We start from the raw sequence: 27,145 nt of genomic DNA, 5'->3' as shown, positions 1-27,145 counted from the left end.
AATATTAACTCCATATTCAAATATTTAGCACCATTTTTGTGATTTTAATACCAATTTATAAAACACGAATACCATTTTTAAAAATTGAGTACTACTTAAGGAAAATGAATTTCATTTTCATAAAATTGAGTACCATTTTTGTCACAAACAACACCATTGTTCTAATAATAATACCATTTTGATAAATTTGAATACCATTTTGGCTAAAATACAAAGTGTAATATGGTTAATAGTTTGTATAATTATAATTAAGAGTAATCAATCGTTAGATGAATTATGATTCATGATTCGATCATACTATGAAATGGAGTTAATGATTCAAATTAAGAGTGAAATAAGGTAAATGATTCACGATTCGATTCGATTTGTATAAGGATAACGATTCGATCCAATGATTCGACATAAGATTCGACTCATTAGGATTAGGGTTTAGGGTTTAGGTCATTAGACAAAGGGTTTAGGTTTCTAAGTTAGTCATTGGGATTTTTATGTTTTAAGGGTTCAATTTAGGTTATTCGTTCCAATTACAAGTGTTTGGATCTATCATGGTTGGATTCTCATTGAAGTGAATGATTCGATCTATGATTGACATAAGATTCATGGTTAATCATTCGAATTAGGATGATGATTCGATTTATAATTCGGCTTAAGTATCTTGGATGGGTTAATCATTTGATGATTCGATATATGATTCGACTTAAGAAACATGGTTAGTCAATTGAACATGGTTAATGACTCGATTTGATGGAACAATTAGAATCAAAGTGTATTTAAGAATACCATATTTGAATGATGAATTCCATTTTTGGAAAATGAATACCATTATAGATAAAGTAACAACCATTTTTGGTTAACTTAACACCATATTTAAATAATGAGTGCCATATGAGTGGCATTTTTGATAAATGAGTGCCATTTTTGATAAATGAGTACCATTTTGGCTAAAATTCAAAGTACTTAAATAAACATAAAAATGAAAATATTTGAATGCACTTTTGGGATGACTATGTGCCTTTTTTTATATAAATGAATACCCTTTTGGCCAATAAAGTGCCATTCAATATATATTTTAATACCATTTTTATCTATTTGAATACCATTTTTACCTATTTGAATACCATTTTGGAAAATGGTTAAGAGTGATATATGGTTAATTTTGAATTCAGGGTTAGTAATTATATTTAAGAGTTAAATCATGGTTAATGATTCGATCAAAAGATGAATTATGATTCATGATTCGATTCTACGATGAATTGAAATTAATGATTCAAAGTTAGAGTGAAATAAGGTGAATGATTCATGATTCCATTCCATATTGAACTAGGGTTAATGGTTAATGATGATTCGATTTAACGATTCGATTTATGATTGACATAAGATTCATGGTTAATCATTTTTAGGATTAGGATGATCATTCGATTTATGATTCAGCTTAAGAATCTTGGATGGGTTAATCATTCTAGTGATTCGATTTGATGATTCGATATACAATTCGAGTTAAGAATCATGGTTAGTCAATCGAACATGGTTTATCACTCGATTTGATGGAACAATTGGACTTAGGAATCTTAGTTTAATCAATTACATATGGTAAATGAATTGATCTAGGGTTTAGGGTTTAGGGTTTAGGAATCATAAGTTTAATCAATCAAATATGGTAAATGGAACAATTGGACTTAGGAATCATAGTTTATTAATGCCATTTTTGGGATGATTATGTGCCTTTTTTTATATTAATGGATACCATTTTGGCCAAAATAGTGCCATTCTATATATACATTAAAACCATTTTTCATAAACCAATACCATTTTTATATTAATGGAGACCATTTTTCATAAACCAATACCATTTTTATATTAATGGAGACCATTTTTCATAAACCAATACCATTTTTATATTAATGGAGACCATTTTTCATAAACCAATACCATTTTTAAATACCATTTTAGAAAATGGTTAGAGTGAAATATGGTTAATTTTGAATTTAGGATTAATAATTATAATTAAGAGTTTAAATATTGGTTACTGATTCGATCATAGGATGAATTATGATTCATGATTCGATTCTACGACGAATTGGAGTTAATGATTCGAATTAAGAGTAAAAAAAGGTGAATGATTCAGGATTCGATTCAACAACGAATTAGGGTTAATGATTCAATTTAACGATACGATTTAACGATTCGATTTATGATTCACATAAGATTCATGGTTAATCATTTGAACAAGGATGATGATTCGATTTATGATTCGGCTTATGAATCTAGGATGGGTTAATCATTCTAATGATTCCATTTGATGATTCAATATATGATTCGACTTAAGAATCGTGGTTTGATGGAACAATTAGAATGATAGTTTAATCAATCAAATATGATTTAATGATTTAATTCAATGATTTGATTTATGATTCGACATAACAATCGTGGTTAATCATTTGTTAGGGTTTAGGGTTTAGGTTTAGGGTTTAGGGTTAGGGTTTAGGGTTACACATAGGTTTAGGGTTTAGGGTTTGGGAAACATGGTGTAAATTTGGGGTTTGGGAAACATGGTGTAAATTTGGTTTTTAGATCCAATTAAAGTTATTCATTCCAATTACAATTGCTATATTGTAAATGGATTATGATAATAATAATTATTATATCAAACATAAGTTTTCAAAGTGTATTTAAGAATACCATATTTGAATAATGAATACCATTTTTGGTTACATTAACACCATATTTGGAAAATGAATACAAGTCTTGATAAAGTAACTACCATTTTTTGGGTGATCAAGTGTCATTTGATATATTTAAGAATACCATTTTGGCTAAATGAGTGCCATTTTGGATAACTGAGTGCCACTTTGGATAAAATTCAAAGTACTTAAATAAACAAAAAAAAAATGAAAATATCTGAATGCCATTTTTTTAATAATTGTGTGCCATTTTCTGGTGACTAAGTGTCATATGATATATTACCATTTTGGCTAAATGAGTGCCATTTTGCATAAATTAGTACCATTTTGGATAAAATTCAAAGTACTTAAATAAACATAAAAATGAAAATATTTGAATTCCATTTTTGGGATGACTATGTGCCTTTTTTTATATAAATGAATATCATTTTGGCCAATAGAGTGCCATTCAATATATATTTTAATACCATTTTGTTGAAATGAGTGCCATTTGAAAAATAAAGTTGATCCCAACATACAATTTTAGAAAATGGTTAGAGTGAAATATGGTTAATTTTGAATTTAGGGTTCATAATTATAATTAAGAGTTTGGATATTGGTTAATGATTCGATCATAGGATGAATTATGATTCATGATTCGATTCTACGACGAATTGGATTTAATGATTCAAATTAAGAGTGAAATAAGGCGAATGGTTCATGATTCGATTCAACAACGAACTAGGGTTAACGATTCAATTTATGATTCGGCATAAGATTGTCTTGGATGGGTTAATCATTCTAGTGATTCCATTTGATGATTCGATATACAATTCGACTTAAGAATCATGGTTAGTCAATCGAACATGGTTAATGACTCGATTTGATGGAACAATTGGACTTAGGAATCATAGTATAATCAATCAAATATGGTAAATGATTTAATAATCATTCCATTTGATGACTGGCATTTGATATATAAAGTTCCAACATACAAATAATCTATCATCAAAGTCAAATATGAATAATGTCAAACTGTAACCAAATGTTTAGAGTCAAAGTGAAATTCAAATTGAATATGGCCTATTTTGACTCCAACAGGAAATCACAAAGACAACAACTATCATTGAATAATTTACAAGTCTTTAACCTTCGCCATTTCCTCCCAACAGGATGTTTTGTATAAATCTAGGTACCACCATCGTTGCCGTTGAACCACCATCGTTGCCTGAAACATTGGGCATAGAAACACTACCATTTTGCGTAAACGAAGGAAAAAAGTTATTACAAACAAAACCAGTGTTGTTGTTGATGTTGTTTAGTGGACGAAACTGACCTACAGAAGAACACCCTTGATGACAAGATGAGGACCCAGGATGGTATGAGTTCATAACAGGGATCGGATGGCCCATTTGAGAAGGATGGCCCATTTCAGAAGGATGGACAATTTGAGAAGGATGACCTATTTGAGTAGGATGGCCCATTTGAGAAGGATATGATGGCCCATTTGAGGAGGATGCACCATTTGAGGAGATGCCCCATTTGAGGAGATACAAACGTGACATGGCCCCCAGACGGGTCTATGTAGCCATCAATATCTCCATCGCCAACATATGCTCGTTGTTGTTGATATACACATCCGGGAGCTGAAACAGGCCGGGCATAGTACCTAAAGGAACCATCCAACATTTGTATACCACCTACACTTTGTAAAAATTCCTGAAAACAACAGTGAAAATAAAATCCGACTTGTCCACTTATCCAATTAAAATCCAACTACCAAAACTAAAACTCAAAGCTTATTTTTCAAAGTAATGAATCAGACTAATGGTGTTGTAAAAAATAACTTTGTTCTCTACTGTTAAAGAGACTAACTCCAATCTTCTTCGGTTTCTGAATCCACTAGAACACTCACCTAGTGTGTTAAGGCACAATAAGTCAACAACAAGAAGGTTGACTTTTATGCCAGCAAGTTTGTTACAAAGTTTGTTAAAACTGTTGTAACTAAATGCTGACATGGCAGTTCATATTTGCATTGTATAATTCTTTCATTTCGTTGTATAAATACTTTGCAACTGATTGTAATCAGATTAACAATTTCATAAATAAAAATCTCCAAAACTCTATCTTACTTAATTCAGTCACAGATAGTGTAGACGCCTACTTTTGTCCCCATTCCCGAAAGGGAAGGTTCGATGATGAGAACATAAATCTCCACTTGGCAACGCATCTCCTATAAAATAACGAATCTCGATCACCCTTTTCATTTCAGCCAAACCTGCTATTTATGGAAACCTGCTAAAAATGGTAACTGCCGTAAGAAGTAGTTGTTAAAAGTGGCAAGACATAAAAGATAGAAATCTGTCAAAATTAGGTGTTGCACTCCAACATAAGTCCTAAAAGAGATAGAATTGGAAAAAGGAATTCTATTCCTGCTATAATTCGAAAATAAGAGTTACATATTGATTAAATTCCTAACGAACCTAGAGTTCGTAACGGGCCCAGACGCATTCCGTCATAAGTTGATACGCACTAAGAAACTCGGATAAGTCTCAAAAGCTTCGTGATTAAGAGTCCAAATCTGACAAAGACTTGGCTCAGACCCTATTTTCAACGCCTGAGTCTGGGCGCCGAAATCTTCGGCGCCCAGCCTTGGGCGCTGAAAATACCTGGGACGTGTTGTCTCCGAATTCTCTTTGGGTTCGGATTCTAAAGATCTATCTTTCCACAAACTCTTTCCCTATAAATACAGCCTCAAAACCGACGTGAAGATGACACACAATTCATAATCTGAGTATTGACTCCAACCCTAAGCTTAAGCCTCACGCTGCGAAATTGATCCCGCGTTCTGTCGCAATCGACCCAAAAGTCGAACAGAACGTATCCTGTCCCCTGTAGCTGATGAATTAAGCCTAAATACTGGAACACTGCTCAGAAACCCGAGATTCGTTAAATAAAAGGAGAAATAGCAAAGCCAAGTGGTTAGTTTTCTGAGAACCGTGACGCACCTCTCAAGGGTGCGTCGTAATGTGTCCCTTCGCATGATTTAATCGCTTTCATCACCCTTTTATAAAATTGTTAAACTATTAATTTGATTGATCTATCACGCCTAATAAAGATAATACCTTGGACAATTGAACTATCATGCTAGGTACCTTAAATCAATCTAAACAAGATAATCACGATCGATCTAGTATTATGTGTTGCATATTGCTAAAATCAATTCAGAATAGTTTAATAGTTAACGCATGTCCATTCAATTATTTATGCTGAGCTAGTAAGGATAACCTGCCTCTGGAGTTATCGATGAGCACTCCTCTCGGTAGTTACAGTCCCGCGAACTCTCAATCTTTGCCCTGCGGGTGTACGTTGGGCGATCCCCACACCAGGGATCACAAGGGAACCTACGGCCGTCGTGGTCGAACATAATTGCACTCCCTTTATGTCACGATAACCGGGTTTTGTCAGTTTTTCTCATTGTCGTTAAAAACTGAATGGCGACTCCTATATTACTAGTCGATTGGGTGTAAACTCATAGGAAATCTAACTACACTTGACCTAACGACGTCACGCCCACGAGGGACAAGGTCATGCATTAGCCTCGTGCTTTTTCGACCCCCTCACAGTGACGACTCCGCTGGGGACCGTTAATGAAATACTTGTGCTCGTAGGTAATCAAAATAGCCGAAGGCTGAAACGATCCTACTCCGCGTTTATTTCCTTATCAAGTTGGGACGACCTGAAAATCAGCATATTAATGTGAATGGACAGAACCGCATGACGAATCTCGGCTCCCTTGGCATGTTTCATCTCGGGAGTTAGGACTAAGGATACCCATCGCCTACCGGGGGGTGCATACGCTTAGAATGTTGTCCACTCGGCACTTGTCGCTAGTAGTACACCCGTCCCAAACCCAATCGCTCGCCCACTAAGGTCCCTCTCATTGGTGCATGCCCCCTTGGCTTACATCGTGATTGGCCTCTTGGGACGAAATTCGTCTGTTGAATGCACTACCTCGACCGGGGCATGTGTTGGATCTACGATAGAAGCGGTACCAAGCCAGGCGCAAATATTACCCATAGAAGCCTATCATAAACTACGTGACATATTATTTATGCTTCATGTTGTAATGTTAGTTATGTGTAGCGAATTACATGATTATATTGTGATTGTGTGACAAATAACGCTAGAAAACCAACGACCCTAAAAATTGCCCAAACATTCATAAAACACCGATTGGCCAAAGAGTTATACCAAGATACGTGTTCCGCAACCCCGGGCTATCGCCACAAAAATAAGCGAAGCCTAGGATGGCCTGTGACGGATCCCACAACGCTGCACAACGCGTAAAGGACGTTATTAGGCAAGCACGCAAAATTAAGTCGCATGTACAAAAAAAATACGCGAACAGAATACGAGTACCAGTCAGGGACGCATCTTCAGCGCCCCTGGCTGGGCGCCAAATATTTTCACGCCCTGCGCTGGGCGCTGAAGTTGCTGCTTGGCCTTTTGGCCAGGCACCGCAGCCCCGGTGCCCGCGCATAAAATATACGTAGCAATAAAAAATTCGTAACAAATTTGCTACGAGGACGTATGAAAAAGCACTCGATTCTAAGAACGACTTATAAAATAAACGACTCTTTATGTCGTTATTAGGCCTCCTATGACGGCGATGTTCGGCACCAAAACCGAGCAAGCTAATTAAAATAACTTTGAATGTCCCACGGGCAAATGTTCCAAAAATCTAAAGAATGACCAAAAGAAAAGCCAAAATATACCAACAAGAGTGAGAATAGAAAACCGATAGGAAGAGTCAAAAGTCTAGACTAAGTAACGCTTAACTTTGGGCCTAAACTTTAGCTTGTCTTATGCATAGGGCTGGTTCTGCCACTTGGCGTCGATCTGAAAATCAAAGGTTAGTACGTCTCGAAGATACATCACCAACACAAGGTTTAGCAACTCCAAGCTCCATCCGTCACTCCCCCTTTCAAGGATCTCCGATTCCCCAACCTCGATTCGCACCCTCAAACATGTCCATGGAAGAGCTGCGGGACCAAATGGCCCAAATGACCCTACTTATGAATCAACTGAAAATGGAAAACGAATCCTTAGCGGCTGCGCAAGCCAAACATGACCTCGATAACGAGAAGAAGATCGAAAAAATGGTTCTACAGCAAACTATGGGGAGCAAGTATTTCTCCCTCGATCCTGAACCTTTTCCCGGCAAACTACCGGAAAAGTTTAGTTCATCCGACTTACCGAAGTTCAAAGCCACGGACAATCCCCGTGATCATCTCTTGAGCTTTGTGAATGCCATGAACTTGAAAGGTGTGGACAAGTCCATGTATCTGTCTGCCTTTCCTTTGTCCTTGGAACCTATGCCACTCAAATGGTACTACCACCAGGACCCTAAGCTCTTCCCCACTTGGGAGGACTTTGTCAATGTCTTCATCAAGCAATACTCGTCGAACATGGATTTTCAAGTCACCATGCGCGAGCTGGAAGTCCTCTTCCAAAAGACAAATGAAGGTTTCACAACCTACTTTGCTAGATGGAGGGACCAAGCGGCCCAACTAATCAATAGGCCTCCCGAAACTGAATTAGTCCAAAAATTCATTGACAACCTAGACCCAGCTTATAAACAACATCTTAGATACCTGGGCCTTGATACCTTCAAGAGGGTTTACGATGTAGGAATAAAGATCGAGGATGACCTCACAAAAACAGTACAAAGCAAGGCTGCATACAAAAGTAATACCTACAACAGGGGCCACACGCCTCAAGCCCAAGAGGTCCACGCCGTAGAAGAAACCCCAACCCGAAGGAGCCCCGGGAGGTGGACCCGAGAACGAAAGTTTGCCCCACTCGGGTCGACTCTAGTACAAGCCTTCCAAAGACTAACCAAACAAGGAAAACTAAGAACCATAGGCCCCACACCCGACCCTCCATTCAAAAATAAATACTGGGTCGAGGGCGCCCGCTGCGAGTTCCATCAAGGAAATGGGCATGATACTGAAAACTGCTGGAATCTAAAAAACACGATTCAGGATATGATAGAGGATGAAATAATACCCCTCCCCAACGTTGGTAAACCCAACAACAACAAGAGCCCACTCGGCTCTTGTCACATCTCACTCGATCAACCAGAAAATATGAACTTTGACCCTACGGTGTATATTACGCCCCAAGGTGCACCACTCGCCAGAGAGAAGTGTGCGGTGTGTGGGATGATGATGCAGAAGATATCTACCTGTCCCAAGTATCGGGCCAGGACCTCTTTACTGAAACTTGGCCCGGGCACTCTCCCATTGACACCACCCCTCAAGAGCCCGAAGTTGACAATCTCACTCGGTCCGGAAGAGTATACCAGCAGGATATTCGCCCACCTCCCGCGGACGATATCCCAGTCAGACAGACTCCTGAAAACGTGCGGCACACCACCGTCGCAGAAGTCATCGAAAATCCTCTCTTGAAGCAACTAAAAAGAACCAAAGCCGAGATTACCATCTGGGATCTCATGTGCACTTCAAAGGAACATCGTGAAAAACTTATTCGCTCACTTGACCTCATCTCAGTCCCTACAGACATCACACCTGACTTGTTGGTTAGTCACGTCACCAGAGATATTGAGGAAAAAGCAATAGTTTTTACTGACAAAGACTTACCTAAAGAAGGAGGCGCCCACAATAAGGCTCTCTATCTAGTGGTTGGATGCAAAGGACAAAACATCCCCCTAGCACTCGTAGATAACGGTTCAGTGGTAAATGTTTGCCCATTGCGAACCGCCCATTGCTTGGTGCTAGGAAACGATGACTTCCAAACCTCCACGCAAGGGGTACGAGCCTATGATAACTCTCGAAGGCCTGTGTTGGGAAAAATCAACTTCACAATACAAACCGGGCCGGTGGCACGCACCACGGAGTTTCAGATAAATGACATGAAGCCCACCTTCAACCTCCACTTAGGGCGCCCTTGGCTCCATGACTTAGGAGGTGTGGCTTCTACCTTGCACCAGATGGTTAAACTTAACCATAACGGGGTAATTCTAGAAATACGCGCCCCTCCTCTCGACGTCAGTTGTACTATGGTCAGAACGACCGATGCTGCAGAAGACCTTTATGGTTTTCAAGTGGATGAAGTCATCCAAGTCATTGAGGATTACAATTTAGCATTTCTAGATCCGCGAGCGTCCCGGGTCATCCCTAAGATGTTGCTAGCTCAAGGCTATTTCCCGGGAACTCCATTGGGCATAAGGAAGAAGAACAACATGTTCCATCCCCTACCCAACAAAACCACTCCCTTCGGTCTAGGCTATACACCAACGGAGGAAGATATTGCTGACCACTTGTCTAGGCTACGCCTTAAGCCAGCCAAGACAAAACAAACCACCCTTCCTTCCCCATACCAAAGACCCCTTAACGGTATGTTTGTCCGAGAAGGAGAAGAACACCCATGCTGCGACTTCCCTGAACCCTTTGTTCAGAATGGCCTGCTAAAACCCGGATTTGAAATCTTCCATGACTGTCATACTATGGATGAGGCACCCCACCTCCCCAAGACTGAAACAGCCGAAATATTAGACAACCAAGCTCTGTGGACATTGTTTAACGACTCGAGGCCTATGGAGGACGAGACTGTAATAACCACCCTAGCCCTACAAGATGAAGGTTTCAATCCAACCCGGTTAATCACTCTTATATCAACACCAGAAGAGACCGAGAACGGATGGGTGAAGACATATCAGTGGGTCAATGCAAAAGGGAATAGAATTCAAGATGAGTACAGGCGAAGGACCAAAGTTCTACGAGACTAAACCTAAGGCTTGAGCTGTAGAGAGCACTTTAGCAAAACACCTAGTAGTTATTTAGATGATAGAAATAATAAAACTCTAGAGATGGTCCTAGGACCCCTTAGAATATAGGTTAATTTATTTTCAGTGTGTTTTCCTTACTTTCCAAATTAATAAAGGCGTAAGATTTCTCCTAAAAATTTCTCTAACACTAAACAAGCACTAATCATATTCGCAAAAACAAAATCGAAAAATAATAAGGAAGCGGCCCACGTTAGGCCCAATAGCAAGGCCCACTCGGTCTTGAATCGTGACATCAAAACCAATTCTCGAAATCCACAAAATAAACCGTACCTCCAAGACATGAAAGTCAAATCCGTGCAATCATAAAAGTCAACCCATGAAACCCAAAGAAATCAAAAAGAAAAAAAAATCAAACAATGCAAATGTTGCTCAACAAAAAAAATTCATAAAACATGAACCCGTCATTCCCACCATTAACACACACCTCAACCCACCCAAAAGTCTACACAAAGATCTTCACATCTTTCACACCCTAACTCCGTTTTCAAAAACGTTTTGAGTCACGAATAGATAAAATTAATCCGGACGAAAATGCATCTCACGCTAACAGTCCAAAAAGCTTCCGAAATGGTGTCAAAATTGATTTCTGACGAATAAAAAGTAAGAACAAAAAAGAAATAAAAGCAAGACACATGTGAAAGAAAAGAAGCAACACGCCCGAAAACCACCCCAGAAATCATTTTCAGCGCCCAGAGCTGGGCGCCGAAATCATTAGCGCCCCAGTCTGGGCGTTGAAACTCTCTGCTTGCCAAAGTTTACCCAGAAGTGCTCGTCATTTTATCCCCACATGCACGGAAAAATAACAAACACTTGGGGGGTACAGCACGTGTTCACATATTCAGATATACATGCCCAAAAAAAACATAAAAAAAAAAAAACGATGCGCAAAATACATAACTCAAAAATATAGCCTATTTATGGATGTACTCAAATAATGCGCAAAACACATGTACTCAAAAAAAAAATCATAAAGCAAATTTCGACTTACGGCAAAGCAGCAGATCAAAATAAACATCGCCTATTCTACCGTTTCAAATAATATGTTTCCATCTCATAACATACTTATCGAATCCGGCATCTTAAAATTCATTCTAGCTAGAACTACGCGCGACCTGATTCTAAGTTAAAGTTATTTAACAAGGATACGTAGGCAATCCCATTTATGGATTCGGTCCAATCAAAAAATATATAATGTGCATAAGTGTTGGAAATGAGCGAATAAAAAAGAGAAGCAAAACGAGAACAAGAAAGCAAAGAAACCAGAAAAATAAAATCACGCCTTTATTAATATTTAAAAATAATAAGAAGAAAAAAAAAAGTGCTAAGGAATGAAAAACAAACACAACTTAAATAAATAAAGGGCATCTACACCCTAGCAAGAACTACACTACTCGAGTTCTTCCGGATCATCAAATAGAGTGTTGTAGAGGGCAATGTTCGCAGGGTCCACCCCCACAGGCTTCTGCGCTACCCCTATGTCGATCTCCATAAGAACAGGCTCCTTGATAACTTCCAAGGATGCCAAGGCCTCAGAAACATTTTCAGTTGAACAGCTATAGCCCGCTCAGCCTCAAGGGCACAAATAATGGGAGGGGAAGGATTATCAACATCAGTTGGATTAGCCACTGGTTCTACTGGGGGCTGAACTTTCCTAACCCATACATTATTCCGGCGACGATCTCCGCGAGAGCTTCCATTTCTTTTGGGAACAGCAGGCCCCTTCATGTTAGGTACCTTTTTAGGCCTAGAACTGGAACGGGGAGGAATTTCCTTTCGCTTTCGATCAGGACGAGCTTTCACAGTCTTAATGCCATTTTCATGAGAGTTAGCAGGATTACGGTTTTCATACTTAGCCCTACCTCGAGGTATCAAAAGTTCAGCCGGCTCTTCATTTCGAGCCTTAGTTCTCACAGCCTTATCATCGGAACTCATCCACAGCTTATAATTCTCGGAAAGACCCACAAAACCATCTGTAGTCACGGTCCAACGCGGGAGGCCACCATAATACTTAGCCCACGCTTGAACCCGTGCTCGTGAAAAAATCGCTACTTTAGGTGGTACCATATCAGCAAATGGGATAGTCTGCCTTAAGCCGTATTGTCGCATGACTCGGTAAGGAAAAATGTAAACATGCCGAGATAACCCCAACAAAGAAACATGAACTACCGTCTCGGAATCCCCCGTCATATTAGTCAAACCCCACCACGGTACCACCCACTTAATAGAGCATATGCCATGAGTAAAATAGGAGGCCCATTCGGCCTCGTCTTGGCCTTGGTGCAAATACTTTCGATTGCCTAAAGCTATAGGGCGATAATGTTTAGGATCGGCAGGAGCTTCTAGAAGCCTAAGTCGTTCCATGAGCCAAGTCTGCAAAAATAATAAGGCCTGGGACGCATTTTCAACGCCCAGGACCAGGCGCCAGAAATTCCGACGCCCAACCCTGGGCGCTGAAAATCAGCTCCAGGCAGAGGAACACGAAAAGAAAAAATAATTATATGCGCGCAAATAAACGATCAATTACCTGCAGCAATAGGGGGCTCCCCTTAAAATTTTCAGACTTGGCATCCTTCTTTAACTCATCCGCACCCAACAAGGTCTCAGCAACAATCAACGGCATGATAGAATAGCAACTCTCCATCTGACTGATCAAGGGAATCAACCTTATGTCGCCAAACTCACCATTGTTATTCGATAGTAAATAGTGGTTCAACAAGCTGAACACAAGTGCCCGGATATTAAATTTCTGTTCAGTCATATTTTTACTAGGCCTAAAGTGATGTTTTGCAAGTTTCGCCAAATTAACCTTATCACCCACGATGATCTCAGCAAGCATTTCATCATCTAGTCCTAGGAAAGCCCCTATAGTTGTTTTACCCTCTTCAAAAGTGCCAGGGGTAGCAGGAGTAGCATTGGTAGGATAACCCAGGATTGCGGCAAATTCATCTGGCAAAGGGCATACCTCATTGCCCCGAAAAACAAAAACATGGTGATCAGAATCCCAAAAGGTTAGGGCGGCATACAGAAAGTTATAATCAATGTTAATTTGTTGTAAGCCTAAAAGTGCCTCTAAGTGGTATCCTTTCAACAAAACCTTTTCTGTGGGATTAAGGGCTCTAAGCCAGCGCCTAACAACTCGTTGGAGGGAGAAAGGAGGAATCGACATGGCAAGAGTAAAAAAATAAAGCTAGATAATTGTAGAGAGAAGAAGTTGGTAGTAGTGAAAAAGAAAAACGTACTTAACCCCCTATATATATACGAAATCATCCTGATCCCATTCGGAAACGCGTTGAGAAATCTCGAAAAATAAAAAAGGGCTGCTAAGGCAGCATTTTCAGCGCCCGAGGTTGGGCGCCGAAATATCTAACGCCTGACACGGGGCGTTGAAAATGCAGCCCAAGGCCCAACTCTTCCAAAACGCGAACCAGGAAAACGCCCAAGACCGTGTTATTAGACACGGGGCCCTGATGTAATCAGGATCAAGCCCAAAGCACTTTTAGAGCCCAAATAGTGAAAGCAAGTGTCGAAACTTAGACTCGTCTCCAAAAATATGTGTACATTTTTCAAAGCAATAAAAAAACATATAATAATCAAGGTCATTCTTCGGAACAAAAAAAAAAATCATTACGTCGTTGGTTTCTCAAATTAAAAGCGTTCATTTGTCAAAAAAAAAAAAAAAGGTCAATCCGGGCCGAAGTAAGCTCGATGTATTAATCATTGAAAAAATAAAGTGAACTTTGTCGCCCGAAAAATGAAGTCGCACTCCCCGATTTCATCGAAGTAGCATACCACTACCAAGGTCGCTCGCACTTACGAGCACGATCCCAAACACGATCAAGGACGTTATAAAATACGCACTCTTCTTGGTAAAGAGCAACCATCAAGTACGAATGCTTGGGGGCTCGAAAGAAAGAAAATACACGATGCAAGTTGAAACAACGCTTCCAGGCCGCGTCCCGTGCTTGGACAAAATCAAAGACGGACTCGACCTCAAAGCAAAGGTCTCCGCTAACATTCGCATATGGTCCCACCAGTCATTTCGCAAGGACCTAAGTAGTGGCATAACTAGGCCAGTTCTCAACGGTGCCATACATCCTATGGGCCGTAAAGACCTGTTCGAAACCATGAAAGGAAAACGGCCATTAAACAATGGTTCATTTAGACACGTTGCCAACCCACATTCAGGTTACAACTAAACCCGAGCATTTCTCGACAGAACTCGCTCTTACAAGAATAAAAAAAATCAAAAGAAATACCAAAAATAAATGAATTGAAGTAGGTTCTGGCCCACCTCGATCAGGCAGGATCGCGTCAGAACCATGCGAGTCCCAAATAAAAAAAAATAATTCAGGTTCGCCCACCTTCAGCGGGCGGGGCCTGTGTCACTAAAACGCGCAGGTCCTCAGTTTTCGAAAACCAAAATAATAACAAAATGAAATCTTCAAAAAAACAGACTCGCCATCTTCAGCCGGCGGGGTCAACGTCACAAACCGCGTAGGTCCTTATTTTCAAAACATCAAAACAGATTCGTCCACTTCTATCGGACGGGGCGTCCACCCTTAGCAGGACAGGCTCGCCCACCTTCAGCGGGCGGGGTCTGCGTCACTAATCGCGCAGGTCCTTAGTCGTTGCAGCGATAACTTTTCCTGGTTTATCTTTTTCCAAAAATCAAAAGATGGTTTATCTTTTTCCAAAAATTTTCCCTTTTCCAAAAATCAAAGGATTGGTCTTCCGCTTTTCCAAAAAAGAGCAATGTGCTGGATTTTCCTTCGTTTTACGTCCTATAAAAACAAAGGGGGTTTTCTCGTTTAGCTAACCCTGAAAATGAGAATCTTTAAAAATATTTTTACCTCGTGATGGGGCTTGGCCAGGCCTGGTTACACTTTATAGCTTTGATTTCGAAAACGCCTGTAGATACTTCCAATGACAAAGTGAGGGAGTTTCTATACATCTGTAGGTACTTCCGATGACAAAGTGAGGGAGTTCCTATACTGAAAAATTCCGATGCCACGTGAGGAATATGTTAACACTTCAAGTGATGACCCTTAAGTCAAATGTTATCACTCGGGGGCTCGTGAGACCCTCGCAAAACAGGTCACATACACCATGGCTTGTATGACGCACTCCGTCTGATACTTTGACCATCGTCTTACTCCAAGACTCTGTCAAAGTGGGGGCTACTTTTGTCCCCATTCCCGAAAGGGAAGGTTCGATGATGAGAACATAAATCTCCACTTGGCAACGCATCTCCTATAAAATAACGAATCTCGATCACCCTTTTCATTTCAGCCAAACCTGCTATTTATGGAAACCTGCTAAAAATGGTAACTGTCGTGAGAAGTAGTTGTTAAAAGTGGCAAGACATAAAAGATAGAAATCTGCCAGAATTAGGTGTTGCACTCCAACATAAGTCCTAAAAGAGATAGAATTGGCAAAAGGAATTATATTCCTGCTATAATTCGAAAATAAGAGTTAAGTATTGATTAAATTCCTAACGAACCTAGAGTTCGTAACGGGCCCAGACGCATTCCGTCATAAGTTGATACGCACTAAGAAACTCGGATAAGTCTCAAAAGCTCCGTGATTAAGAGTCCAAATCTGACAAAGACTCGGCTCAGACCCTATTTTCAACGCCTGGGTCTGGGCGCTGAAAATACCTGGGACATGTTGTCTCCGAATTCTCTTTGGGTTCGGATTCTAAAGATCTATCTTTCCACAAACTCTTTCCCTATAAATACAGCCTCAAAACCGACGTGAAGAGGACACACAATTCATAATCTGAGTATTGACTCCAACCCTAAGCCTAAGCCTCACGCTGCGAAATTGATCCCGCGTTCTGTCGCAATCGACCCAAAAGTCGAACAGAACGTATCCTGTCCCCTGTAGCTGATGAATTAAGCCTAAATACTGGAACACTGCTCAGAAACCCGAGATTCGTTAAATAAAAAGAGAAATAGCAAAGCCAAGTGGTTAGTTTTCTGAGAACCGTGACGCACCTCTCAAGGGTGCGTCGTAATGTGTCACTTCGCATGATTTAATCGCTTTCATCACCCTTTTATAAAATTGTTAAACTATTAATTTGATTGTTCTATCACGCCTAATAAAGATAATACCTTGGACAATTGAACTATCATGCTAGGTACCTTAAATCAATCTAAACAAGATAATCACGATCGATTTAGTATTATGTGTTGCATATTGCTTAAATCAATTCAAAATAGTTTAATAGTTAACGCATGTCCCTTCAATTATTTATGCTGAGCTAGTAAGGATAACCTGCCTCTGGAGTTATCGATGAGCACTCCTCTCGATAGTTACAGTCCCCCGAACTCTCAATCGGGTGTGCGTTGAGCGATCCCCACACCAGGGATCACAAGGGAACCTACGGCCGTCGTGGTCGAACATAATTGCACTCCCTTTATGTCACGATAACCGGGTTTTGTCAGTTTTTCTCATTGTCGTTAAAAACTGAATGGCGACTCCTATAATTACTAGTCGATTGGGTGTAAACTCACAGGAAATCTAACTACACTTGATCTGACGACGTCACGCCCACGAGGGACGAGGTCATGCATTAGCCTCGTGCTTTTTCGACCCCCTCGCAGATAGTGTGACTGTAACATAGTGCAAAAAGATTACGACAATAAAAGCTTTGTAAATTACCTGTTGTTGCTGCTGCGGTGGCTGGGGATGCACGAAGTTTTGTTGCGGTTGTTGTTGCTGCGGATGCACTATAGGTTGTTGATGGGGATGCACAATCAGTTGTTGATCATCAACCTTCTTGCTCTTCCGTGGCTTCCTCGGTGTCGCTGGCTTCCTCGGTGTCGCTAGCTTCCTCGGTGCCGCTGGCTTCCTCGGTGCAGCCTTTTTTGGAAGCATGAGGACAAGGAGGAGGACATAGAGGACAAGGAGGAGGAACTGGAGGAAAAGGAGAAGGAGGACCAGCATCATTGGTGGAGCTAGGAGTTAGAGTTTCTATGTTCATTAGTTGTTCTTGGGTAATTGGCCGCTTCAGACGCTCGGTACATGACCTATACCTGTAACTAGTAGTCCTGTGGGCCGGTCTTGGAGGTATTGGAGGATCTAACAAAGGAATAAACTCATTGCCATTTTCTTGGACCCCATCTAGGCCCACATCTATGCTATCGAGGCTAGGACTGCCACCAACATCATCATCAACATGATCAAAGCTACCTGTTAAACCAGCTGCAATTGCATCCATTGCATTTATTCTATCATTGAAGCTTCCTGATAAACCCCGAGAAAAGCTGCCAGATAAACCCCCAACGCTGCCTGATACATCACCCCCACCACCACCATCAGCACAACTTCCTTCATGTTCATTTGTCTGTGGGGAATCAAACACCATCGTACGTCGTACCCCAATAGGTTATAACTGGCCAACGGACGAGGGGGTCAATTTCGTACCACCTTTCTCCAAACACAAGGATGACGGGGTACCAACTCCAACATCCTCATTTTGCCTTTGCCTGTCAAGCATTGCAATTTTCTCATCCAAACGAATTGCCAACAAGTGAGAAATTTCAACAACAACATCCATTGACTCTTTGTAGCTAGCTGCCTTTGAAAGTAAAGGCTCAAACAACACCATTAGCTTATTGTACCTGTCAATATTAAACATTATATGTGAACAACATATACACATTGACAACATTTACACATTTATGAGGTAAATCAGTTTAATAAAATAAGAATTTTTACCTACACACAACTTCTGTCTTCAATGGGTCGTGGTACATCACCTTGACCTTCGTATGCTTCCTTTCAACATCTTTCCGCCAACGACGAAGTATGTACTTTCCAGGAACTTCAGTCTGGTTATTCAAGTCATAAACCAATATCATATGCCTACACATTATACCGTGACATTTAAAGTGCTTACAATCACAAGATGTTTCCTTGGTAACGTAATTATACGTTGCAACAAACTTCGTCTTATGCTTCGTAACAATCTCCTTCCTTGCGTGTTTAGGTTTTATCCAAACCCTATCCTCAAGCTCGTACTCTTCAACAGACTCATCCAATATTTTCTTATTCAAACACCGCACATACAGTACCCTACTACACTCTCTTTGGACCTCATGAAATTTGGCGTCCGTGTATATTTTCTGGAAAAGTTCCTCGGCTGGGAAACAGGTGACAATTTGCCTCAAATTTCTCGCAGTACTGGTATTTGCCATACTTTCTTCATTTGCCCTTGCCTCCATTGCTTCACAGTAAGCCTCAACAAACTCATACAAATGAGTATGTTTGTGTACATATTGGTCAAAAAAGCTATTTATACTTTCAACTCGTTGGGTCATCTTCATGTCAGCCCAAAATAAATGCTTCACATAGGCAGGAACCCACATGTTCCTTTCCGCATACAACCCTGGAACAGATGAATTTCAGCAACAACTCAGGTGAACTGATCAGTTGCACCTCATCAGGTGTACAGATCAGTTGCATAGATCAAAAGCACATATCAGTTGCACATATCAGGTGCACTGATCAGTTGCACTGATCAGGACCACTGATCAGGAACACTAATCAGGAACACTGATCAGTTTCAAAGATCAGGTGCACTGATCAGGTACACAGATCAGGTGCACTGATCAGGTACACAGATCAGGTGCACAGATCAGGTGCACAGATCAAAAATCATGAAAGGGTACATCAGATTAGGGTGATCAGATTGGGTGGTGCACAAATCAGGTGCACTGATCAAGTGCACTGATCAGGTGAACCTTTTCCTCATCTTTTTATTCTAGATTATTTTTTTCACTCGTTCACATTTAAATATCATCTCCAAAATAAATATACAATACAAAGAGGGAGAATTTACCTTCAAGCCAATCATCATCTACCTGGTACCTCTCCATAACTGTTGCCCAATTTAATTCGAACTCATCACATGTTAGACTATCATAAATTTCCCGCTCCAAGTCTACCTTTAAATCGGGGTACTCTAAATGCGTTCCAAGCTTCCTACTAAACTTCTAAAGAATGTGCCATATGCACCACCTATGACATGTATCACTCATGGTTTATCTCAAAGCCCTCCTCATCGCGGGATCTTGATCAGTCAAGATCCCAATTGGGGCTTTACCACCCATACATTCTAACCAATTACCGAAAATCCATTCAAATGTGTTACTATTTTCATACGAAACAAGCGCACATCCAAGTAATATGCTCTGACCATGATGATTTACACCAACAAAGTTCGCAAACGGCATTTTATATTTATCGGTCAAGTACGTACTATCAAAGCAGACAACATCACCAAACTCCTCATAAGCAGCTCTACTACGAGCATCAACCCATAAAACATCCTGCAACATCCCATTTGCACCTTGCCGGTACATGTGAAAAAAATCAAAATTATCTGCTTTCATCTTCTTAAAATAGTCAAACATTGCCTTCGCATCACCACCACTAGTCCTAGCCTTCCTCTCCTTCGCAACCACATCATTAAGATCCTTCCGTAGGAAAGGCATTCTACCTCTACCATTCCGTTGCACCGCCACTAAGTTATAAGTTTGAGCCACAGACATACCAGATTTCGAACATACATTCGCTTGTGTCAACACATGAGGATTTTCCCTTAAAAATTTCTTCCGGTTATAAGCAATAGTCCTAGACTTACTAGGGGTGAGGTAATGATTTTCATGAACCATTACTGCTCTACGTATCACCCACTCTCCTAACTTATTTACACTTGCAAATACATGTACGGGACATTGACATTTCTTAAACTTGCGTACCCCACTCCCAATTACTTCATGGAGTTGTGAATCTGATGCAACCTTATCCCCAATCACCTTGCGCCTTCTTTCCGGCACACCATAGCACTCACAAGTCCACAAACAATTACGCTTCTCTTTCCCGATTCCTTTCTCTTTATCAGAACCATCCTTTGTGTGGCTAATCGAAGATTTCAACGAACCACAACGACGGGCAACACCAAAACCCTTTTGTTTGGCATACCCCCTAAACTGTTGTTCAATCTCCTCCCAACCAGGAAACACCATATCAACCTTCAATTCAAGAACTTCCTCCTCTTCCCCGTAGGCAGTTACAACCGTTCGCTTTTTTGGGGTTGTGAAACAATCCTCACCACCCTCCTACAATTACATTCAAAGCCAACCCCATCACAATTACCAATCTCAACCAATTCCAAACCCAACAACTACAAATACCAATTACATTAAACCAGAACCAGAACACACAACAGTATCATGTTCAAAAAAACCATCCATCCTTTAATATCCAAACACATCTTTTAAAACCAATTCATAATCTTACAATATTAATTACCATCAATTACATAATCTTTCATTATTAATTAGCATCATTTTCAAGTTCAGTATTTATTTTAATGATTAATTAATTCATTCAATCATTCCTTCTAATGATTAATTCTACAATCAATAAATTCATAAAATCAATAAATACCAATACATTCATAAATATCAATAAATTCATAACAATCAATAAATTCATACCAACAATAAATTCATACCAAAACACGAAATTGAAGAATTTTTACAAATCCCTAAAACATGATTGGAACCCAATAAAGAAATCAAAACATCATAAATTGGAGTGGAGTGCCATTGATAAACAAATGAATGACATTTTCAGAAACATATGAATGCCATTTGATAAAAAAAACGAATGGATAAAGTATAGAACAGATCCAAGTTCATACCTATTCGTCGGAGGAGGATTGTGGTTCATACCTCCAAATGAAGTCTTCTTCTTCTTCTCCTTCAACCTCGCGACTACCTTCACCAATTTCGTCACCAATTTCAGCCCCACTGCCCTCCATTTTCCAAATTAACATTATTGAATAACTTACACTAACCCCCAACTGCAAGCTCACCAATTACTCAAACGTGGATGAAGAAGAAGAGGAGAACAAGAAGATGACAATGTTTGATTTTTTTTTTGGGATTTCTGAGTTAAAAAATCTCGACTGAAGAAGAAAGGTGTTTGAAAATGGTGGTTTGAAAATGTTCGAAGAAATTGGAACCCAGTAATTGAATTGAAGATGGAACTAATTAAGGGAAAGGGGGTAAATTAATTGCCAAGTCATAGATGTCAAATCAACACCCCGTTTTACAAAATTACAATACCGTTATACTTTTCCCCCAAAAATATTTACCATTTACTTTTAGCTTTTTATTTGGGTTTGATATGTAACTAGTGTGTGGCCCGGGAGATGCCCCGGTTACTACATTGAATAACTGAAGTTTTAGATTTTTCTTGAGCTCAAAATTTGACCAAAATACTTGTCTTCTATAGAATGAAAAATATCCGTTAAGTTCATCAACTACACAGACACGCTAAGTCATTTATCATGGCAAGTAAGTTTTCAATCATATCATCTTACAATTTGTATAATTTATTTTCTCGTAAGTGCGTCAAATTTATAAACACCAAATTAGATATATATACAGCTATGTAAGGCAATCCTATAGTTACGTTGATTCTTATGAGACTTATGACATCATGTTTCTTCATGGTTGTCATAATTCTTTAACTTTTTTTCTTTTCAAAATAGTCCATAGAAATTAAAAAGTCACTTAAAAATTTATTTGTTTTAGATTTCATGTTAACATTTATTTATAAATTAATGTGAAGAGATAAACCTTTTAATATATTAGTATAGATATCAAATACATGTCTGATATGTATTTGGACTTCCTCGTATTGATGTAGCATATCATTTCTACAAGAATGTCTCTGAAGTATAACACTTTACATTACTCGCCTAATAAATAGCCCGTTCATGTAATCCCCCAAAAATTTATAAAGTTTATTAATATAATTTAATGTATAGTTATTTATATTCAAATGAAATTTATGAATTTTATTAATATATTTATATATTTAATGTATAATTGATTTTATTTTAATTACATTCTAAATATTTTAACGATTTATGCAATCAAAAATAGTTTTTAGAATTATACTTTGAAAGAATTTGAACGAAAACATTCTAATCGATTTCGAACAATCCTTCTCTTAGCCCAATTACTAAAGCCCAAGTAAATAAACCCCAAACCTTATTCTCTCCCCTCTCAACTCACAAACCTAAAAATAAAACTACGTACTCCAAATTCCTCCTTCCTTCAACATTCACGTGGACTCTCACCTCTGCCTCAGCCGTCGGCCACCGTCACTTCAGGCCGGACGGCCGTCGTCCTCGCCGTCGGTAGCTCCTCCTCCCTCCTCTTTTTCTCTCGTCCTTTTTTTTTCACTTCTCCTAACTTAATGTTTCTCCTTTCCTCCTTCGGTAGGTGAGAACCACCTTGCTGCCACCATTGTTGCTGTCGGCCACCCTTCTCCTCCGCCGCCCAGATTCTCGCCGCCGCCCAGCTTCCCCGTCGGCTACGTCTCTCTCCTATTTCACGTGGAATCCTCCCCCCTTATTCTTTTCTTGCTTCACCATCAACGCAACCACCACCGCCGGTCACAACAGCCGTCGACGCTGATTCCCTCTGCCGCCCAGCTTCCTCCGCCGCCTGGTTTCCTCGCTGTCGCCGCCCATGCTGCCGGCCAGCACTCCTCCTCCTCTTTTCTTGGTTATTTCTTAAACCCTAAGTAAACTAAATATTTTGATTTTATTTTGTTTATTTAATTTATGATTTGATTTAATAAATTGATGATTTTTATGAGTTAATTGAATTTTCAGATTTATATAGTATGTTCAAATAATATATTTAATTTTCAGATTATCTAATTACATTGAAATATTGATTTTTGATTATTTAAAGCATGAAATTCAAGGTTTTTATGATTGTAAATAATGGTAGAACGATTATATATTATTAAAGTTATTATTTTTATGATGTTAATGATGTTGAATATATTTTGAGCAAATTTTTAATTACTTTAGATTGCTGAAAATTTAAAGTACGACGTGTGCGAAATGTTTTCAACGAATTTCAATCACTAATTCAAAGATTATGATGCTAGGAAATCAAATGTTTAAGTTTTGATATTGGGGAAAGTTCTAAATATGTTTAGGATGCATTTAGAATGCTTTATTATGGTTGCCAATGATTAGAAATTGATTGGGATTACTTGTTGGTTGTTTTAGGCGGAGAATTCTCTTTAGGCGACTTTTGAAAGTGTTAAAGTGGCCTATCAGTTTGTTTACACAAGGTACGTACATACCTGTGTGCTTGGAATGTGTGATATTTGTTTAAACCATGTTGAAATTGTTGATGAACTTGGGTATGTTGATATTATTGTTGAACTTGGTGATGTTGATATTATTGACGAACTTGGTTATGTTGAAATTGCATGTTTAATACTGTTGGACGGACATATTGAACTTATATTGCATTATGAGAATTGTAACATGTTAGTATGGATGATTGATACAAACATGTTGGTTGGGAACACTAGATTATTCTATATGTTGGTTTGGATCGATTGATTATTGTTCCCTTTTTAGCTTTTCACTACTTTATGAGGGCGGTGGACCTTGTTTAGTAAGTTGAAACTTTATACCCATATACAGGGTTTATCATGGTTAAAGGAAAGGTTGGGTAAATTGGAATGAGTCTTGATTGATGCCTTTATGATCACTTACTTAATTCCAAGATAAAAACAGTTGTGAACGAATGTGGATTGTATGCCTTATGTGATTGTTGAGTCATAACAGAGTCTCAATTTGTAAATCATGTAAAGTGAAACTGAGTAGCAATAACTTTAGACTGTGCACGTCTGAAGTGACGGACAAACAGGAGTTGGGGTTCATGGTGGTAGCCCATGGCCTTTTCTGGGACCGGATTGATCACCGTGTTCTATTTTTATTAAAACGTTCCTCGATATCGCAGGTCACTGAGGTTACGGAGTCGCGCCCGTACCTCGTCTTCCTTAGTGAAGACTTCTGGATGGACAACTCGGTCCATTGTCTATTTCAACTAAAATAATATTATTGTTATAAGTCTAGCCTAGTCTAGTCAAGTATGGTCGTCAAATTATCATGTTTTGTCTGCCCTTAATTATGTTCATTAGTATCATGTTAGGGTTGTTCGTTTAATAGAATCATGTTAGGATTATTATTGATTTAGTATGTAGTACTCAGCTTTGCTGATTACGTGCTTTTGCTTGTGCATGTTGATCATGGCTATGCCTTATTGATCCTGTGATGACCCAATCTTTGTGAGCAGTCTCTAAGGATCAATAAGCATTGTCCATCTGCAGGTTTGAAGATGTTGCATCATTTGGATCGGGAATAGAGAGCTTGTATTTAGTTTTGATTTGCTAAGTTGACTTGGGTTTGTTTAATTGGACTTTAAACTTGTTAGTTGATCTTATTTTCGTTGATTGGTTTTGGGATTAACTATGTAATCGATTATTATAAACCTAAAGTTAATTTTATGTTTTCCGCTGCAAAATTCTGAATAAGCCGTTACGTTTTCACACGGGCGATAATACTTTGGTAATTCTCTATAGTTATATTTATAAAAGGGTTGTTTTAGAAAAAGGGAATTGTCGGGGTATTACAAAGTGGTATCTAGAAGCTTGTGGTTTTATTTCAATAATTTTTAGGCGCCTAAACTAGCTATTTTTCTAAAACGAATTTCCTAGAATTGAACTTCTACTTATTATATCATTCAAAAATGCGTACTTTTTTTTTGGGGGACCAAATTCATTTTATTTTGTTTGAAAGTATATTAATATTTCTTATTTAAGTTCGGAATAACTTATTTATTCGAAACTTTTCGTTTATGTGAATTTAGTACGTTTTTCTTTCTTTTCGAAATTAAATTAAATATATTTGAAAAAAATAAAATAAAAATCTTATTCCTTAAGTGTATTTATTCGTTTAATAAATATTTATTCGTTTAATAAAAATTATTTATTATTTATTCGTAAAAAAAAAAAAAAATCTTTATTTTATTTATTCGTTTATTATTAATTCGTTTAATAATTTTTTTTTTCTCTTACTAATCGTTCTTGTTTTATTCTTTAAATTCTTCAATGTTTGACCTATTATGATTTATTATGAGAGATTGGTAATATAGGAAAGGGCATATAGGATAGAATTATATGTGCATTAGTAGTTAATTGCTAGCATAAGAAGTTAATTGCTATGTGCATGTGTTAAATGTTTAAGTGTTGCATGTAAATGTGCATAGAAATTGTTTGATTCCACCAAACTTATTGTTTTATTGAATTCTGATTATGCTTTGGTTGGGAAATCGTTAGTAAGATCTTACGTTGTTTGTTTCATGAATAAAATGTTTCTTTCCAAGTACACCAACATAAGATCCTTTGAGAAGATCGACGGATACTGAGGATCTAGATTTCACTTCACAAATTTCCAAGGAAAGAACAGATAGACAAGATGCCTTAAACATTTGAAGTTGTAATAGTTAGTTTGTTCTTAAATGTTTTGGAGAATAAGTAGCAAAGCTACAACAGTTTAAAGTTAAAGCAATAAGAGTTTGAGTTATTCTTTATTCTTTTCAAGGATGTATTAAACCTTTATAGAATTAGCAATAAAAGTTAAAGTATTCGTTTCCAATGTGAGAATTCCTTAATTCGCCCAACAATAGTTTATGTTTATGTAATAGAACCTTTATTTTATTTTAGGACAAATATAGTGTTATGGTTTAGGAAGTGTTATTAACATTTTTTTCTTTCGAGGAGTAAAACTTAGATTATTGATAATCCAAATGATCCAGAGTTTATTTTGGGCACGCGAATGGGAATATTATTACTTATTTGTTGTGATTGAATTTCCATTCATTGATTTTCAAATTGTGTGTCTTTGATGGAGATTTTTTTTTCATGAATGAGTGACGAGGATTACTCTAATATTGTTGTACTTTCATGAATAAGTGTTTGTTGAGGTGATCTCTATGATCAAATCAAATATTTCCTCCGTAGGGAACGAACTATAAGTCATGTACCGAACCTAAGGTAGAGTCATTAATTTTAGGCCGCGTACTAGAATGGAAAACAACCACAGTGAGTTAGCTGCTGCTTTTCGCAAAAACTGACCCAGGAAAGAACTAAGTGTTCTGATTCTGCTAGGGACATGTTTGAAAGGTTAGTCAAAGTTAAGCCATCATACTTTAAGGGGCAAGCTGACCCTACCTTCATAGGGAACTGAGTTTGAGAAATTGTTTGGGGCTGTGAACTGTCTTGAGAACATGAGATTTGGTCAAGTTGTCCTGTACTTGAAAGATGAAGCTGATTTATGGTGGAAAAGAAAATATAGCTAGGCTTAGCGATGCTGAGGGATTCAATTAGAATTCAATTGTTACTGTCTTAAGGGGAAAGTTTTACCCTACCTTTTACGAAAAAGCAAAAAGCTTAGGAATTCATAAACCTTAGTATGGGAAGCATGACCATCGCTGAATATTATAGCAAATTTATAGCGCTATCGAGGTTTGCACCTGAGGTTGTAGCCACAGAGGAACTAAAGGCTCAGAGGTTTGAGCAAGGTTTGACTGATGAGATCCAATTAGTATTAGATGGGGAAACCTTTACATCTTTGGATATTGTGGATGGGAAAGCTGCTCATATTTATGGTTTGCAGTCTAGAAGAGACAAGAAGAATATTGTTGTTGGGGATAAA

General features: G+C 38.6%; 2 protein-coding genes across 2 annotated transcripts; both read right to left on the bottom strand.

Annotated features, from left to right (window-relative positions):
• Window positions 1–17,923: 17,923 nt before the first annotated feature.
• On the bottom strand, window positions 17,924–19,415 carry LOC130461449 (protein FAR-RED ELONGATED HYPOCOTYL 3-like). The gene is made up of 4 exons (XM_056829556.1): window positions 19,379–19,415; window positions 18,484–18,925; window positions 18,256–18,402; window positions 17,924–18,158 (listed from the first exon to the last, which is right to left on the bottom strand). Exons 1-4 carry the CDS (start codon window positions 19,413–19,415, stop codon window positions 17,924–17,926), a joined length of 861 nt encoding a protein of 286 aa, XP_056685534.1.
• Window positions 19,416–19,580: 165 nt separating this feature from the next.
• On the bottom strand, window positions 19,581–21,367 carry LOC110776442 (protein FAR-RED IMPAIRED RESPONSE 1-like). Its single transcript, XM_021981003.2, has 3 exons — window positions 21,279–21,367; window positions 20,719–20,725; window positions 19,581–20,660 (listed from the first exon to the last, which is right to left on the bottom strand). The coding sequence occupies exons 1-3, from the start codon at window positions 21,365–21,367 to the stop codon at window positions 19,581–19,583; spliced, it is 1,176 nt and encodes a 391-aa protein (XP_021836695.2).
• Window positions 21,368–27,145: the final 5,778 nt, after the last annotated feature.

Source organism: Spinacia oleracea, chromosome 5, assembly GCF_020520425.1.
Source record: "Spinacia oleracea cultivar Varoflay chromosome 5, BTI_SOV_V1, whole genome shotgun sequence".
In the NCBI taxonomy this organism is placed as follows: Eukaryota; Viridiplantae; Streptophyta; class Magnoliopsida; order Caryophyllales; family Amaranthaceae; genus Spinacia; species Spinacia oleracea.
Note: the sequence above shows the minus strand (reverse complement) of the source record. Positions and strands in the feature narration are given on the sequence as shown.

Excerpts from the sequence above, each read along its gene's own strand:
- LOC110776442 (XM_021981003.2), bottom strand. The coding sequence starts at position 21,367 with ATGGAGGGCAGTGGGGCTGAAATTGGTGACGAAATTGGTGAAGGTAGT.
- LOC130461449 (XM_056829556.1), bottom strand. The coding sequence starts at position 19,415 with ATGGAGAGGTACCAGGTAGATGATGATTGGCTTGAAG. Across the intron at positions 18,926-19,378 it reads AGATGATGATTGGCTTGAAG|GGTTGTATGCGGAAAGGAAC; the intron begins GTAAATTCTCCC and ends CATCTGTTCCAG. Across the intron at positions 18,159-18,255 it reads AAGACAGAAGTTGTGTGTAG|GTACAATAAGCTAATGGTGT; the intron begins GTAAAAATTCTT and ends TAATATTGACAG.